The following is a 19457-nucleotide window of genomic DNA, read 5'->3' on the forward strand; positions in this document are numbered from 1 at the left end:
ATATGTAAGGAGCTCCCACTGCACCAAAGTCGGTCTGTTAGCGAGGGGTCAATTACATAAGCGCGGTAGGAAGAAGTGATTTTTCGACAATCTCTTGTGTAATAAAAAACTTCCTCGGAAGTGTAAAGGCGAGCAAAAGACGCAAATAAAGGAATCAAAAAGCTTGTCACGGGCGGCATCCCCGTCCTCTGAAAATCGTGTAACTTCTTGGTGCACGTTGCGCCCCTTTGTACACTCGTACGCTCCTTCATACACATCCATAGTGGTGGTCATACGCTATACTCCCGGTTCGCTTTGTACACTCGTACGCTCCTTCATACACATATACTCCCGGTTCGGTGCGCAATATACATATGTATGGACAGCAGTAGAAGCGACGACGAGCGCCGTGACCATAAAATTTCTTATGTGCCGCTACAACAACAACACGACGAGCGCCGTGTGTGTGTGGAGTACATATAGAAGTACGCTTTTAAGTTGCCATATTTACGCGCACGACCTGCAGCTGCCAGAGTCATCGTAACCAGTCGGCTGATCCCCGCGTGAAGCAGCGCAATTTCACTATTCCCAGCAGCTAAAGCGAACTTTTGCGGGAACGTTGTTTAAAACTTGTCGTTGTCGTGGACGTCGTTTTAGTTGTTGACTTTTAATCACCCGTTTGCCGGTGCTGCTAATAAACCTATTGTGTTGCTATTTGAATAGATTTGCTTTCCCCATATTTTATCGCAATTTGTGTACGTAGAGGAGTGTTATAAAACCGGCAAGCAGTAGCCGGTAAAATATTGTTTTCTCTATTTAATTGTGTACATTGAAATTTTAATTGTACATTTTAAAGAGTGCGGAAAGCGGTCTAGTCCGATTATGTCCCAGAATCAACGTGACACTCTTATACATTTGGTCGCTGGCGGGTAAGTGATTTTTTTTTTTTTATCAATTTGCATATCTACATACCTACTACATTCATTCTATTTATGTACATAATTTCACAAAATTTGCTCGTAAAAAATATGCACACAATTAACTTTGCACATGTGCCAGCTGCTAATGGAAAATTTCCAACTAAGTAATATTTGTGTGTTCCAATTGTTTTTCTTCATGTTCCTCAAAGTCTGTTGACTTGTACTCTGCCATCAGGCAACATCAAAGGCTTCTTATCAGAGATAACGCATTGCAAGTGTTTTGCAAATCTGTGATAAGAAACAAAAAATGATAAGCGTGCTACGCAGTCACATGTTAATTAGGCAACAGTATCAAGCTAATGATTGAGCCATTGTATTACATAAATAGTATTGGGTTAAGCTCATGAAAAATTGTGTAATTGCAAAAATATCTACACCATTTAAATTTTTTCGGAAACTCAACTAGAAATAGATGTTTTTGCCGGTCCACTTGGTTTTGTTTTGTTCTTGTGTGGCTACCATAACCTTTCCTAATCTAATCTAATGAAACATACAGAGAGAGCGATCAAAAGCTGTGCTGCTTTGCCTTGAAATATCCGGTTATTAGTGTCAGGGCGAAGGAGGAATTGAAAATACACAAATTCGCTAGGAGGTTTCAAAGGTTCAGATAAGCTTATAGGTAGGTATAATAGACATATGCATCCAATGCTATGCATCTAATCAAAATCACCCTTTTTGTCGCCTTTAGCCAATAGTGCAAATTAAAAAATAGACTCTAAATAGCCCAATACAACGCCTTCGATGCTGGATGTCTCCTCTTACCGTCTAAAAATATTCCCAAGATAAGTCGAAACTTTCTGCTCCTCAGTTCTTGTTGAAACTCTACAAAAAAAAAAACAGAAATTTTAAATTGATGCTCACAACAAAATCAATGCTACAAACTACGTCCAAACTTGTAATTGCACTTTAAGATGAAGTTACTCTTAGCCAAAAACTGATGTGTGTCTTATGGTCGCAAACGGCAACTAAAGTTAGATTTGGACTAACAGTACATAGATACATAGTTTGTAAAAAACATTGGAGATGAAATTATTTGCACCCAAAAAACGCTCGGAAAAGAAATGAGGGCAAATGCGTGCACGCCTGCTCCACATGCTGCCAAAAAAAGACAAATCGGCGCAGGCATAAATAACTATATGTATGCATTAGTTTAGGGCAAGCGAAGTGTGAGGGCATTGAATTAAACAAAAAAAAACAACAAAAAAAAACTTGATAAGAAAGGCACAAAGATAACGAACGAAGAAAAAAGGCAATGATTTAAGGACTCTTAAAGTCGCCTGTCGCTGTAGCTCGTCTGTACATACATATGTACTACACACTATATCAGCATCTAATTGTTCAAAGATAAGGAAAACATATTTGACCATTAAATTTCTTATGTGGGGTATGCGACAACAGTGGGTCGGTCCTGCAAACACATATCACACATACAGTGGTAGTAAAATAAAACGGGACGTGACTGTAGGGTATTTTACCTATATTTTTTTATACTTGTTTAAATTCTTTATGTTCAATTTATGGTTCAATGAATTTGTTTGTTATCAAAAAGAAAATTTTTGATTATTCAATAATAAACTTTCAAACAAGAAAGAAATAAATATTTTTAAATTGAACAATATATCATACGATATAGTGACATTTTAACAAATTTTACCTATTTGTATTTATTGTTTCTTTTATAAAAGTGCAGCTCAATATCTCACAAGTCATATAAATCCATTTATCAAACTTTGTACAAAAATTTAAATTTTGCAAAATTGCATCTAAATTGTCAACTTTTTAATCAGAATTCTCTAAATAAACTCTGAGGCAGGGCGATCTTCAACCAAATTCTCAAATAGAGTATTCTTGAAAAAATTTCTGAGATAGGACGTTTTCGAACCGGCTGCCGCGATAGGTCGGTCTTCCACGCAGCCTTCGATATAATAAAGCGCAAGTTTAAAGGTGGTAAAAAATCGCGTTGATTTTTGATAAATTTTTTTCTGACCGTATTATGAATTTTTTCCATAAAAAAATTGTCGAACATACTTTGTATGGAAGAAAATGCGAAAAAAAATTCAAAAATCCCCCCAATTTATGAATTTATATGATTTTTGTAAAATAAGTAGCTGCACTTTTATAAAAAAAAAAAAAATTATAAATATTTCTAAAGAAGTTAGGTAAATTTTTTAAAAGTTGCGTTCCCATTTATTTTTTCACCACTGTACATACGTGTGCATGGGTGAATGTACTATTGGATCTACTTTTATCAGCCATGCCTAACGCTCGTATCTTTTTTAGGACAAAATCAGTATATTAAGTACTGCGCAAAAATCCCGTTTCGCAGTATCTCCATTTAATAATAAAAGCATTTTTTACAGTACATTACAGAAACAGTTTACCAATAGAATAAAGAAATTCCTGGTATGCTACACATAAGACCAGGTATTTCTTTATTGTACACCCCGAGACAAAACTGCATACTTGGAATTTTTCTAAAAATTATGAATACAAAGTTTGTTGTTGTGGCATTTTTTTAATTTCTCTATAAAGTTTGTAATGTGGATTTATATGGTATTAAGTATTATATAATTAACTAGACTTGAATAAGAAAGTATTAAACATTAAACAACCGAAAGGAAAATAATCAAAACTGGTCTATATGTCATGTCCCTATTTTTTTTAAACATGTGCATTTTTAAAACGTGTTTCCGCGAACACTGTGTATAAAAAAATTTAGGCAGAAAAAAAGTATAAATGCAGTATTTCGGAAAAAACCGCGGTGTCCATTTTTGGAATCCAAAAAAAAAAAGTATTATTCATACTCCCGAAAGAAAGTATAGATACGAGCGTTAGCCATGCCCATAAATAAATAACCGAAATTAATTACTCCAGATACTTAAAATAATTATTTTATATTTTATATTAAGAAAATGTTAACTTTAGCGCTAGCAATGTTGATAAGATAAAAAATAATATTTTATGTGTTTTCAAATAAGTACCCACTTAAGTACAACTAGTACAGTGAAGATTAGTTGATAAATATATGAACATGATAAGAATGCATTTAACACAAAATATGTAAATATTATACAGAAACAAATATTGAGTACAGCGCAAATGCTCTTTATTTTTTAATTTTTTTCGTACAACTTTTGAACTTTTAATTTGCAAAAAAAAAACTCTAAATGTGTTAATTATCCTTTCTTTGTTTTGTCAAAAGTCTTTCTTGTAATTCTTTCATGTCACGTTTTCTACCCTTTTGAGAGAAAATTTTTTGTTTTTAGTTTTCTACTTTTATTTTGCTTTCAGTTTTTGTTCTTATATTGCTTATACTTGTTGACTTGAACAGTGAGATGTTTGTAAATATGTATGTATTTACATATGACTAACTTAGAGTGTAAAGTTGCTAAGTCTGGTTTTTTGTAAAAAAAAAAAATGTTATGCAAGTAGCAAAAACAATTGAAAATTTCTACTTTTCTAAAATATCGAACCAACTGTTTTCTTTCTAACCTTTTCTATACAGTGGCACCCAAAGAATGCAACAACTTTTCATCAACGCCGTTATTTTAGCTTGGATTAAGCGAAATCTTTGTTGATTCGAATTATTCCGTAATGAGTGATTGAAGAATATGAGTTGCAAATGTTTTTATTTTCCTCTGTAAAATTTGAAATACCTGACTTAGCAACTTTTCGCTATAAGCTAGTGATATGGTACATATGTATAGCTATTTGTAAGCATTTACTTACCGTTCTCATGTTTTTCTCATTTTATTTTTATCGTTACATTCTTTAGTCTCTTTCTGTTTTGCTTTTTAGTGTCGCTGAGCTATTTTTAGCCACAATAAAATTGAATGCCCAAAAAATAGCAGAGTAAACGCTTAAGAAAATTATATTTTCTCTGTTGATGGCACAAAACTACTAATACATATGTACACATTTATTTACAAACGTACATACATACATACATACATACATACATATGTGAACGGCATTATGATAAACAAGATAGACCTACATATATACATATGTATTTATCCAGCAGTGCCAAGAAGAATAATTAATTTAAATAAAAAAAAATATAGATTCCGTCTGTTGGGTACGAAAATAACATGCATTTTTGTATACATTAGGGTGCCCCTTATTTGGCAAGTTTAATTATTTTTTCGTTCCAATCTCTATTTATTAAAATTAACTGTGCAATAAATAAGCTCATCAGATGTTTCACTCATTGAAGAATTATTTTTAGATCCTGTATCGGTCCAATCTTAGTTAGATCCAGCTAGTAGACTAAATCGAGTGTCTTTTTGTAACCAAATCTTTAGCACCAAGAAAAATAAGGATTTCATAGAAACCTCTTTCTATGTACATAGTTGTACGTTGCACTTGGAGATCATAGAGAACATTCGACTTTTGAACGCTACGATAGGAAGTTTTGTGAACTAACCCCAGTTTAGCAACGTGGCCACCACCCAAGTCTATGTATGTAATGCAAAAATATCCAGGAATAGATCAGTCCCTCCCCGATCCACGATAGGCACTTTCAGGCCGCCTCAACCGAGCCGAGCAATCAGAGCACCTAAAAGATGCTGCGACCTTGAGTATATTGTGGCCTCAAAGCTGATTCGGAACACGATGGTCGGAAAGGCCATGTTTATTTTTCAAGAAATGTTTTTTTTTTTTTCAAAAAAGTATAACTAATGAGTAAGGCCGAGTAAGATCTTCATTCTTTTACCAAAAAGTAATAAAAAGGGTCATTTAATGATCTACGAAAAGAAAAGCCGCGCATACTGCCGCCAAAAAGTGTGGCGGCCAACTTTAGCAATTGTTCCAAATAACATAAAGTGTATTTTAAAGAATAGGTATTAATATAATATATTCTATATTTAGCTTTATCTAATTTATAAGATGTGTCTCAGCAAATCCGAGTAAAAGTTCCAAAATTAGCGAATCCAAAATACTAAAATTTCATGAAATTTGGTATTTAGAGGTTAAGAACTCATTACAATTTTCAAATTATTTTCAAATTCCAAAATGTAAAATCCAATACGGCGGTTTTGTAATTTTTTAATAAAGTTATTGAGGTTTGATTTTTGCAAATGACGAATTTCGTATAAAATTATAAACAAAAAAAATCTTAAAACAACGATGGGGGGGTCCAGGTAAATTTTTTTTGGTCTGAACATATAGCAGGCGGTACCAACAATCCCCCATTTACGTATGTTCAACCGTCTGTCAAACATCCTGTATAATTATAATTACTGTTAATATTTCATGCTTTAATTCAATAAATAATTTATTTTGTCAAGCAAAAATATTGTGTTACTCAACTGCAAGAAATTCATTAAAGAAAAGGGCAATTTTTAAGATATTTTTATTTTTAGAGAAAAGAAAGTTGTCAACTGAAAAAAATTTAAATGTGATAGAGAATTCGAGACCAGTGAGTCTTGAAACCTATCGCTACCTAAAGGTGAAAAGGTGCCAAGTCCATTTTTTTTTCAAAATTTAGTTTTTGATGTAGAATAGCAGGTAATACGAAACTACATCGATTTTTCATTTCTCCTGAACAATTTCAAAAAAAAAAAAAATGAACGGCACCTTTTCACCCTTGGGTGACGATATATTTTTTGCAGATTTTTCGAAACCTGAAAACATGTTTTTTAGCAACTTTCTATATTGTCCATTAACAAACGTATGCATAGTATGGAAAATTAGACTTTAAAATAATTATAATTTTTTATAAATCTCTCACTCTATGTCAATAAAAAAGTGCAAATTGATTTTTTTGATACAACCAATATTTATCGAGGTATGATATGATAAACAATGGCTTACGCGGAGACATCTAATATTTTGGTACAACATCCAAAAAAACTTAGAAAAAAAAAAAATAAAAATTTTGTGGTTACAAACACTTTATGACCTCCTCTACAACATATCCGAAAATCGAGCAAAAGTAATTTTTAACCAATTGAAACAGTGTGGAATGCCTCACATTCCTGCCTTATGCTTTCGTCAGTTTTTGAACCATCTATGTACCACCTTTAGTTGTGTGATCTTAAGTTGTTTACTAGAATTGTCGAGTTCTAGACCACTTTGCTGCCCATTTCGATCTTGAATCTATCGTCAAAGATTGTCATCTCTGTTGAACTGGAAGATGGGTACCTTTGTTTTCATAAGTTCCCCCAATTTGCTTAAGCTCAATCTGCCTTTATATGTGCCCTCGCTCATGAAGTTTAATAGAGACTGCTTTATGGTCTGTTCTATGACTATGTGCAGTGACATACGGTCGAGAATGACTTCCAGAGCTGCGGCGTGGTTAGTGCGCATGACACCCGATTAACAGGCATGCGCCAGCTATTGAAGCCTTGTAAGTGATCTTATCAACGTGTTAAAGGCGGTCTTCTCGGATCACGCCATCGCTCCATATGTTACTAGTGGCCTGACTATCCTGGTGAGCATCTAACGCAGAATATGTGTATTTAAAAGCTACACTCCTAGTATTTGCCGATTAACCTTCTGGAAACCATTAATGCTCGAATGTCTTTTCTAACAGCGCAATTCCTCCATAATATTTTGGTGTCAGAGATTTTCCTAAGATATTTCGGTATACATATGTGATTTTCCGCTGATTTCGAGATTTCTCTCGGGACTTTTTTTTGAACTTCCAGACCATTCGGGATTTTTTTTCGGACTTTTCAACCTTTTTCGGGACTTTTTTGGGATTGAAAAATTTGCACGCCGAATTTTGCTTTTGCACAAAATGAAACTATATTCAATGTATAATTTAAAGGGCTGTGCGATTAATTGATTATTTAAAATTTTAAGTAATCACAAATGTAACTCAATTTTTCGATTAATTGGAAATTATGATTACTCAAAAGTTCAGTTACTCGAGTAATCAAGATTTTGATTAACCCAAAACAGAAATATTTGAGTATTTTGCTTTATGATTAATCAACATTATGAGTAAAATGAGTAATCGACAGTACTCTTGACATATAAAGTTGTAGAAATTCCTTGATACTTTGAAAACAACGTTGCTCTTTTCATAAATTAAAATGAAATATTTTTTTTTTACATATACAGAATTGTAAAAAAGAAAATAAGCATTTTCCAAAGCAAACTCTTTTAACGAGCAAAATTCAATTTTTTGAGTAATCATATTTTAAGTAACTCGATTAATCATCGTTTTGAGTAATCAAAATTAATTTATTACTCTAAAATGCATGCTCAGTACGTACGGTCTCTAGAAAAAAGTCGATTTAAAATGATTTTTTCGCTTGGGTGAATAACTTGCTTGCATCACCCTTGAACCTAATTGCCAACACTTTCTAGAAAATCACCAGTCTTATCTCTTAAAAAATAACGTAATTCCATAGAAAATAAATTAAATGATTTTTTGCCTAATAAAAGCATCTTGGAAACTTTCTTGCTTAGCTGCATTTATTTGAATAACCTTTAAAAGATTTAACTCATACAAACCTCTTTAAACATCTAAATAGTCTCTTCATACGTAAAAATATCCATGCATGTGATAGTTTGTATTATCTTTGGCACTTAAAAATGTTTTTTTATTCCTTTTTTAGTAGAGTTTTTTTTTTTATATGCCGCATTTGTTGAGTAGCAGTCCTTGAATTTATTATAGGCGCACATACATACCTATGTATGAACATAGTACATCCGAATACATATATCGAAAAAATAGTCAAGTAATCAGAGTAGCGTAAGCCACTAACCTTCATTCACTCTCTCTCTCTCTCTGTGTTCTGTGTGCGAACTTGAGTCCTCGAACAGCAGCTTATCTGTGTATGTTTGTTGTGTGCTTGCCTGTTTGGTTTCCACAAGTATTTAGGTGCCTAGTTACCCTGCAGGAAATGTATCTAACTATAAGCTAACTAAGTTGATTAGGAACGAGCTAAAAGTCACTAATACCTGCATATTTTCTTTGACGAAAGCTAACTATATTTCTATGGCGATGGTCGCGAAATAGTCAAGTGGTAACCAAAATGCATTTGATGTAACTTACTTGTAACTAACTACTTTTGGACATAAAATATTAATATTTTATTTTATTTTATTTTTTATTTACTTTATTACATTTCATATTTGTTTACATATTCTGCTCTAGGTGGTCCTATATTCGAACTCCGTCAGACACAACTTCAAAGTGATAATATGAAATTTCGATCTTCCCTTTCTTTGTCCTCAGTTCGAAAAAGTATTTGCGAAGTGCAGGATATTTAAATAGAAACGCTTTTAAAGAAAACAATCCTCCTGCATTACTTGTCAACTAGTTGCAAGTTAGCTTTTTGTATAAGTTATATATTTTATAGAAATCCCGCAAAAAAGCTAACTACAAGTGGGTTATTTTTTATCAATTGATATTTTTTTCCTGCAGGGTATGTATATGCAAATGTGTGTACTAAATATGTAGTATATGGTGTGCGAGCCCCCTCGTTTACTGGATAACGTGTGTCTTTAAATAATCGCAAATGATAGTCATACAAATAACTGCGCAAATCAGTGAATGTATAAATTTATACGAACAAATATATTAGTGTGGGTGTGTCAACAAATATGGTGGAAAATTAGATGAAACACAAATCACACACAGAACTGTTCCAATATGGCAATGTGGTGGTCCATGTTATTAAAGGTCATTCAGACAATTTTTCTTTTTAATACTAAAACAGTTTTTTTTTTGTTTTTTTTTAAGAAATTTGAAATTCAGTGCAATGTGGAATAGCAATATGGGTATCAAATAAATGAGAAAATCTTTGCTAGAATTGAAGACAATTACATTTTTTCGTGAGCACGGACGAATAGGTATTATAAATGTTCTTGCAAATTTCCAATCGTTATTTTCGAAAATATAAAAAGAAAAGAGACTAATATGGCCACAAACACAACCTTTAATTTTGTCCTTCTAAACTCATTCGTTTAGGTTAAACCAAATTAATTAAAAGGACGTTTGCAATACTTAATCGTTCTTAGGAATCAAATTTGTTTTTTTAATCTACAGAATTCTACATTGAATTTTTTGAATTAATTTTAACCTCGAAATTTCAAAGCCCTTTACCTCTAGAAAGATACCGCTATTTCATACTACAGATAAGAAAATCTCAGAATGCTTCGGAATTTTTTTCGAGATTCTTCGTGCTTTGAAATTTGGGAATTTTTAGGATTATTTCAGAACCTTTCCGGTATTCGGCAGGACCTTGCTATATTTTTTAGTACCTTTCTTAATCTTTTAAGATACTTTCGGATATTTGTTGCATATTTTCGAAATACTTTAGGTTTACTTAGAACTTTTCTGGATTTTTTTTTTAGAAATTTTTTGGGAACAATTCAGCTATTTCCCCGATATTTTCGATACTTTGCCGGTGTTTGTAGGACCTTTCGGATGTTTATAGAATTTTCGAAGTTTTTTACGGTTGTTTAAGAACTTTTCTGTGCTATATTCTTTTGGGATTTTTTCGTTTAATTTTAGAATTTTTTCGCGTATTTTTTTAAATTATTTGAGAACGTTTTGGGACTTTGCTTTATTTTTCGGGATCTGACACCCGCAAATTGTTTTTTGGATATTTAAAAAAATGTTTTTTAGAATCATTTCAGAACTTTTCAAAGAACTGAATGCTTTATTTTTGTGGCTTTACCGGAGTTTAAGGGGTTTTTTCTGATATTATTTAAAAATTGTTCGGAATTTTTTCAGGGAATTGCTTTATTTTGCAGGGACTATAGTGGGGTTTTAGGAATTTTTTCGCCTATTTTTAGAATTTTTTTTAGAGATTTTTTGTGATAACTGCAAAATTTGTCGGAATTTTTTCAGGGACTTTAACGGGGTTTTAGGGGTTAGTTGAAATTTCTCGGAAATATTTCAGACTTATGGAGATTTTTCGGGAAATTTTTGGATCCACAACTAAATTTAGATCTAAACTCAAAAATTATCTTCTATTTTTTGCTTTAAAAAATAAAAATCCAAACACTTAGAAAAAGTGTAAGTGCCAAAATAGTGTTTTTTAATAGGTACTTTGCTCTTTTACGTAGTATCTATTTTTTCCCCCTCGAATGTTCATGGGGTTAGGATAAGTAGATATTGTTTGCTGGAATTAACTGCTTGTCAACAACCATTATATAAAAAATACGAAAGTAACGTTACAGAATTATAAACGATGTCATGTTGACAATTTAATTTTTAATGGAAATTGTAGGTTATTTAATCGAAAATCACGTACATATGTATTTGCATTCAATTCCAAAATAGAGCCAGTGTAAACCCTTTACATTTATTTTTGGGTTCGGAAACGTAAATATGGCTCTCAAATTTTCCTCTGGCAATGATGACCTTGTCATCCGCATAACCTTAAAAACGAATGCCCATGGTGGACATCCCTTTTTAGTTTTTAGTTTCACCACACTGTCGCCCAATCTGGTTTCAACAATTCTAGTATGAAGCAGCGTTTCCACTAATTTGCAGATAACCAGCTGCACGCTTCCCTTCTCTAGTGCTCTGCGCACGCCAATGTATGACGTATTGTCCAAAAAAAAATTAGCGCCCCCTATGTCGAGGAAGGAACCTCCTTCGATCCATTGCCAGCAGGCTATGTATAATTTTATAAGATTTCAAATTGAATAAATTCTTTTCTAACGAAATGTTATTTTGCAGTCATAAAAATTATTTATAATGCGCTATTTACATATGTACATACATACATACATACATACTTAATGCATTCATCTTTATATTAATTAAAAGTCAACATTGAAAAATTTTGCTTACACAAAAATTTTGTTTTCGTCTAAACAAATGGTCAAAACAGCAAGCAGCGTTTGTTTTTCTATATTTCAAATGGTATTGGCAATTGCACAAGAATTTCACGATCGAACGAACGTCGAGGCGACGACAAAAACACATCAAAACAAGAGCAGCAATAACAACAATCGAGAATAACGACAGCAAACATAAATGTGTATTACAAGTATTGCACATATAGTGCTTATCATAACTATAGATACGACATTATACAGCACTATTTTTAAATTTTAGTTATTTTGCTATAAAAATATAGTTTATTCCTTAACAAAAACCGTTCAAATCCAAGTTTAAAACTTTGTGCAATATTTAGAAAAAAATTAACTTACCCAAAAATTTCGAACTTTTTAATTAGACTTCCTTGAAAGGTTTAGGCTGCATTGCACCAAACTCATTTAATTGGAAATCAACTTTAGTTAAATTTTGTATTTAATTCTAAAATTTTTTTTTTTTCAGTTTCAATAAGCTTTTTATTTATGTGAGTAAAAATATGGCAGCACCGTGCTAAAAGTGGTAGTAAAAGCAAGGCTGGTATACAAGTAACAGCTGATACACAAATTTGTGATGTGTATATATTGATCAGCTGATTAAACGTGTGACATCTCTGAGTGTGGTTATGCTGCTGCTTAAATTTTTACTAGAGTGAAAAGTGAAAATTGATTGGTGAAACCAAAAATTCGAAAATTAAAGTAATTTTCACTTAAATGAATCTGGTGAAACGCAGCCTTAGAGTTTACAGTTTTGTAGCTCATTAATGAATACCAAAAATGTGCAAGTTTGAAGTAGCCGGGATTTACAGTTGATTTTTGGGCTTTTTTTGTTCTTCTTGTATGGAGAAAATGAGCAACACCTTTACCAAAAAAAAAATTGGCAAAAATCAAAAGCAAATCTCAGGTACCTCGAAATGGCAATTTATTACACTAAAAATTAAATGCTACAACTGCATACTGAAAATATCTTAAGAAATCTTATTAAACAAATTTTAAGAATTTTTTTAAACATCGCTAATAGAACAAACTATATTTGTATAAAAAAGTATATAAAATTAAAAAATATTAAAATAAATTGTCAAAAGCTGTCAATATGTGTGTGTCGTATAGTTATGAAGAGCACTTTAGTACAGTACCAGCATATTAAAAATTAGAAATTATTCTTCAAGAAGTGATTAATGCAATGCACTGCGCATTGGCAGTTGGCCACCTTTTTTTCCAACCAATATTGCAATGTTGATTATTTTTAGTGTTTGTTACACTTTTTTTTTATTACACTTTTTGTTTGCTTTCTCGCTGCTAATGAACGTGCACCATCAATGCGTAATCATTTGCGATTTGTTCGAAATTGTTGCTTTGATATATCGTCGTTTATATGTTTGTGCTGTTGGTTGATTGTCGGATTGTCGGATTGCTGGCGCAGCTGGCGAGGTTGGTGTCATTGCACTGCCGTGCGCCATGTTAAGATCACAGTGAGCTACAGCGCGAGGGTGCGATTTGTGCACTTTTCACTTTTTCGTGTATTTTATTTTTGTTTACCGGTTAGACACCTTGATTTTATTTTTTTTTGCTGTGAATTCTCGTTTCTGCATTTTCTGATTTTCCTCATCTAATGTATTTGAGTACATACTCGTAAAATGACAACATGAATTGGGTTAGCGGCAATTTTTTTTTTTTTTGGTACGTTCGAAAATAAAATATTTATACTAAATTTGTAATTGGGGTCTAATTTGTCAAAGTAGTGTGGTTCTAACGAGGAAAATGTTTCGTCTGGATGATGTCACCGTTTTGGGCCAAATGCTTCATTTTATTCACCAAACTCTATTCGGCTATAATCGTAGCGACTAATATCTCGATTAAAAGTTCAAATCTCCTTTTGATAGTAAGGAGAGCTGCAATGGAAATCTGGAAGCGGCGTTCATCATAGAAACATTTTTCGAGTGCCAGTTTACAAAGTTGACCTCTCGTTAAAAACGAAAAATTCAAACTTATTTCCCTTAAAGCCAAATTTCCGTACGAGGATGGCGTTTTAAGCGGAGTGGCCCTTTTTATCGATCGGGCTTCGATTCATCGGCGTTTTATTTTTTGAAAAACTGTTAAAAAATTTAATTTAAATTATTTAACAATCAAAACCATCAGATCAGCACCGTTCGTTCGATTTTCAAAAATTTGCAATAAGGTTCTACTTTTTGGAAAAGAATTGCCACCTTTTAAAAAACTAAATTCAAACTACATACTTAAAAAAATAAATTAATTATTACAAAATGCGTATCAATCGGAATGGTTTTGAAAAGTCTTTTTCTTAGCTTAACTATAGGAGGGTTGCCACCTGTTTAAAAAAATTAATTTCAATTTTAATTAAGGGAATTAGGTAATATAAATATGTATCACCATATGGATGCCGCCAGACGAAAGTACTTTGAAGAGGGCTGCCACCTGTTTCAAAAGTCGAATTTAGTTAACTTATACACAAGTTATATAAACATCAAAATGTGGGTGTCAAACGAAAGGGTGTTGAGAAATCTTTAGTTTGAACATTTGTAATGTTTGAAGAGGGTTGCCACGTGTTAAAAAAGTTACATTCAAATTATTTAGTAAGTTAGGTGAGTTATTAAAAGATGGGTATCAATCAAAATTTGTTTGAGAAGTTTTTATTTCTGAACTATATTTAGCGGGGTTGCCACACGTTAAAAAAAAAACAAATTGAACTCAATTCATCAGCTAATTAAAATATGTCCAGTGTTAGACGAAGCAGAGGTAACAAAGTTTTAGCTTGAAAATACTTTTGAAGGAGTTGTCACCTGTTCTAAAATTCGCTTTAACTAACTTATATACCAGTTATATGAAGTATGAAAATACGTGTATCCAAACGAAAGTGTTTTAAGAAATCCTTAGTTTGAACATTTAGAATGTTTGAAGAGGGTTGCCACTTGTTTAAAAAGAGACATTTAAATTATTTATAAATTGGATTAATTATTAAAAGATAGATATCAATCGAAATGGGCTTGAAAAGGCTTTATTTTCGAAATATATTTAGGAGGATTGCCACCTGTTTGAAAATTCGAGCTGAGTTAACTAATACACAGGTTATTTGAAATATTAAAAAGAGGGTGTCAGACGAAAGATTGCTTAAGAAATGTTTAGTTTGAACATTTGGCTTATTTTTGAGGGGTTTCAAAAGGGGTGCAACGTTTTTAAAAAGTTAAATTACAATTATTTAACAAGTTAAATTAATTATTAAAAGATGGGTTTCAATCGAAATGGGTTTGCAAGTCCTTATTTTGAACTATGTGTATTTAGCGGGGTTGCCACATATTTAAAAAATTCCATTCTACTTAATTCATCAGTTAATTGAAATATGTATAAAAAAATTCAGACGAAAGAGACCTTGGCCTGTAGATGAGTGATGGCTGCGCGGATTTGGATGAAATATGCTACTCAGATCGCTTATAACTCTGACTGGCATTTGGAGTATTTTTTAGGTTTTTGAAATTCAATTTTTGGGCTTTTTAACGCCATGCGGGTTCACTAGTTATTTTTATTTCCGCAAATTTTTAAAAGACATAAATATATCACTTTTAAATCTCTCCCGAGCTATAAATTAACTTACTAAATCAGAAATGATCCATATAAGGTTTCGCTGCCGTAGTCACTCATTTCCTTTATCATTGCATTCTTAAAACATACTTGTTCCAAGAACATTTGTATGTAAATAAGCATGCATTATCTAAACTACCTCATCTATGTGCATATATGTATCTACTATATGGGGTGTTCCATACCAAAACGGACGGGGTTCACACTTCATGTGTTTGATTTGTTTCAAATTTTTAGGGTTGATGCATAAACATAAGTAATAAATAAATACGAAATTTGAGCTTGATTAGTACATTTTTAAAAATCTTACAGCACAAAAACAAAAACAAATCGATTTAATAGTTTTCCGAATATCTCGAGAACGGACCGAGGAAAAAATTTGAAAAAAAAATCACACATACACACATCAAAATCCTCTATGAAAAGAAATATTTTTAAATATTTTTCTTGAAAAATTTTTCTTATACACATTTTTAGATAAAAAAAAAATAGTTTTTGAAAATAGCTCTGAGTATTGCGCAATATTTAAGTATAGTACATGTTATGGAGTGCACTCTACAATAATTTGAGTTATGAATTTTTTTTACCCCGAAGTTGAGTATAGTGAGTACATTACAAACTTAAAAATTTAAAAAATTTTTTTTGAGTATGCAGTTTTGTAGCCCATTAAATTTTAGTATAATGAAGTGCAAGTTTTGAGCTACTGTAAAACTGCGTTGATTTTTAATGCTGACGGCTTTTTGCACTTTTTTCTTATGGCAAAAAATGTGCAAAACCGTTTTCAAAGAAAATTAAAAAATTTAAAACGGTTTTCCAACGCTTAAGGCTTGCACTTTTTCCTTTGTTTTTGTGCTGTAAAGTTTCTAAAAATGTATTAATCAAGCTCAAATCAATTTATTTATTACTTATGTGTGTGCCTCAACCCTAAAAATTTGAAACAAATCAAACACATGTAGTGTGAACGCCGTCCGTTTTGGTATGGAATGCCCCATATACATACATATGTATGTATGCATGTACATATGTTTGTGTGCTCGGCCACATTGGGGGTCACAAACTTTTTCTAGCACATTGACTTGGTTCAATGTAATTATCAGCATATTTACGCGTTTCATTCACGTTCCTTATACACATAGCATGTATGCACACACAGATCTTTACATACAAACAATTCGACAAATGAACAAATAGCACGTGTGAATCGGATTTGTTTATTGTACACATAAATAAGTTCATTTATTTTCTCTTTGTTCGAGCATCCAAACATATGTACATATGATCGGACGATATCTGCATTAGACCGTACCACTTCAGAAGCAAAAAAAAAACAACCTGGAATCGCCTTTTTACATTTTTCGGCAATAAATTTTTTCCTTAAATAGTTCCACTAGAATAATCGAAATACTTAGCAAAATTAAATTATTTTAGGAGAGTTTTAATTTATTGTTGGTACGTTAGGGTGTCAATAAAATTTGGAACAAAAAAAATTCTCCTCTAGACAAGAACATTGTATTTTAAGAACCTTGCAGTTTGCCTGCCAAAAATATATTAAATTCGAAGGTGTACGGCGAACAATTTTTTTCCGGTACGGCCTAATGTTTGTATGTACGTTAGAGTGCATCACGAAAAAAAAGTTGCGGTCTTTCCATCGGAATTATAAAATTTATTGTATTTTAAAACTTTCGACAAACTACTTCGGAAATATACTAAGATTTACTGGAGATAGACCGATTTGAAATTACCTCCGAAAATCTAATGATTTTGATTCCACAGTTGAAATTTTTAAACATTTTGATGCAGACATTTTAATGTTAAACTCTTCTATCATCTGAAGTGATTAAAAAAAAATATTTTTAAAAATAATTTTATTTATAAAAAACTCGATTTTTGGAGGTATTTTCAAATTGGTCCAACTCACGAATTTGTTCATATTTTACCGAAATATTTTGGTGGAAGTCGTAAAATATAAAAGATTTTTTTTCCAATGGAAAATCAGTGCCGTCTTTTTTTTTTTGTATGGAGAGTAATGCACACTAATGTGCATAAACACCTGTGTATATGTAAAATTTTTATATTTTTTTAGCGTCCACAAATTCTTTTGCAATAATTCAACTGCTCTTGCATCCTGCTGTGGAGGTTGGTGTAAAAAAGTGACTAAATATAGAGGAATTTATTTAAATACGTTTCCTGGAGCAATTTAAAATAAATTTTAAAATTAATATTTTTTGAAGATATTTTCTGTTGGAAAAACATTTTTTATGCATCTATTTTTGTATCTAATTTGAAGTTGTTTTTAGAATTGTTTGCTTATTTTTTGGCCTCTTGCTTATACGTTCGAAGGTCAGTGGAACGATCCAAAGTTACATATCCATAAACATATGTAAATATTTACTAGCGATTTATTCCGCTCACGTCCTCCGACATGTGTTTGAGCACGTAGCCCGTTTGACTAAAGCCAAAAGCATATTATTTATTACATTTAAAGTATTATTAAAATATTTCTAACAAATGCATACAATAAAATATACATAGATGTATTGGTCTAAAAATAGTTGAACTTTAATGAACTAGAATCACAAAACTGGGAACTACTAAGATATGTTTTAAGGTAACAAATTTCAAAGGCAGTAGTTAGAATTAGAATCTGCAAAAAAAACCAATCGGAACGGGAACGGCATGTACATATATTTGCGTTACAACGTTCATTATGGGAGTAGAAAACTTAGTGAATAAAAATTTCCCACCTGGACGCGAATCACGCTTTCGGTGATCAAATGTAAGATTACGTCACCCAGTATCTACCAAGTCCGCTTTTTAAATTGAAATAGGATCAGGGGAATTTTCGATGACAACACTGGTAAAAATGGCCAGCTGTTGTCTTTTGTACAAGTAAGCAAACAAAGCAAGCGAGAGTAGCGTGCTAGATGTCTGTAGGTGCCAGGTTCGATCCTCGGTTAGAGCGATTGAAAACATTTTTTTGTTTTTTTTTTATTTATTTTATTTTTTACTTTTATTTTATTTGATTTATATATTTAATTTAAATTTATTCTATTTTCATTTGTTTTATTTTATATCACATTTTTTATTTTACTGTTAGTTAATTTTAATTTTTAGAGTTTATTTTATGAAAAAAGTCAACAACAACTAACTGAAAGTAAAGTTAAAAAAATACAGAACTTATAAAAAAAATGAATAAAAAAGAAACAAATTAAAATTCTTCTGGCCGTCGGACTCGAACCCACAACTTTGCGGTTCGTTAAACCACATTACTGCCATCTGTCAAGGCACAATTTTAATCAGATCAACGCTGCCGTCTGTCTATGCTTTAATATTTGTTTATTTATTCGGGCCCTGGTGGGAGTGGGCACAAATGTCAATTATAATGTTCTTAGCCAGTCAAATCCAACCAAGGGGAATTTCTCATTTAGATCATTTTGATTGAATCCATAATTTTTTTATACTCCTACTACTACATTTTTTTTTTTAATTCCCGTTCAAATAAGTGATACTCCTTCTTAGGGCGGAATCACTCCTTTTCTGCTTCTGTGTGGTCGTAATGATTGCCTCCTTCCAATGTTTATTTTGCAGGCATATAAATACGTGATGAACATTTATTAACATTCGCGGAATTTTTATAAATGTTCCACAAATTTTGAAATTTTGATTAACATGATTTTTTTAAATAGTAGGTTATATTTTCATAAATAAATAATAAAAATTTTTCAATTTTTTTCTCTATTTATTGTTTTAAATAAAATTGTATTAAGCAATTTTATTCGAAAACCAAATTGTATGTTCGGATTCAATGCTTTCGATTTCGGCCACAGAAATCTAGTCACCATACATATAGTGCATATGCGAAGCGTTTCGGTCAATGAAATATCTGTGGCGATATATACTGTCAGCGTTTCTTTATTTATATTTTCCATAGCAAATTTTTCTTATTTTTTTTTATAAAAATATACTTAGTTCAACAGCAAAAACCAGCAAAATAAATTTTATTAATTTCATATAGAAGTCGGGGAAAATTCAAGAAATACCAAAAAATTTCCGCATAAACAAAATTTATTCTTATATGGAAGAAAATGCGCAACGCCCTCGTTAAAAAAAAAAAAA

General features: G+C 31.8%; 1 protein-coding gene across 1 annotated transcript in view; it reads left to right on the forward strand.

Moving 5' to 3' along the window:
• Positions 1–433: 433 nt before the first annotated feature.
• Positions 434–19457, forward strand: part of LOC118741006 (mitochondrial carrier protein Rim2) — a gene marked incomplete at its 3' end in the record, with an annotated part of 371826 nt that continues 352802 nt past the window's right edge. The window contains exon 1 of the mRNA XM_036472792.1: positions 434–908. Coding sequence (XP_036328685.1) covers positions 862–908 — 47 coding nt within the window. The remainder of the gene's footprint in view (positions 909–19457) is intronic.

Source organism: Rhagoletis pomonella, unplaced genomic scaffold, assembly GCF_013731165.1.
Source record: "Rhagoletis pomonella isolate Grant_MI unplaced genomic scaffold, Rhpom_1.0 Rhpom_scaffold_00006, whole genome shotgun sequence".
In the NCBI taxonomy this organism is placed as follows: Eukaryota; Metazoa; Arthropoda; class Insecta; order Diptera; family Tephritidae; genus Rhagoletis; species Rhagoletis pomonella.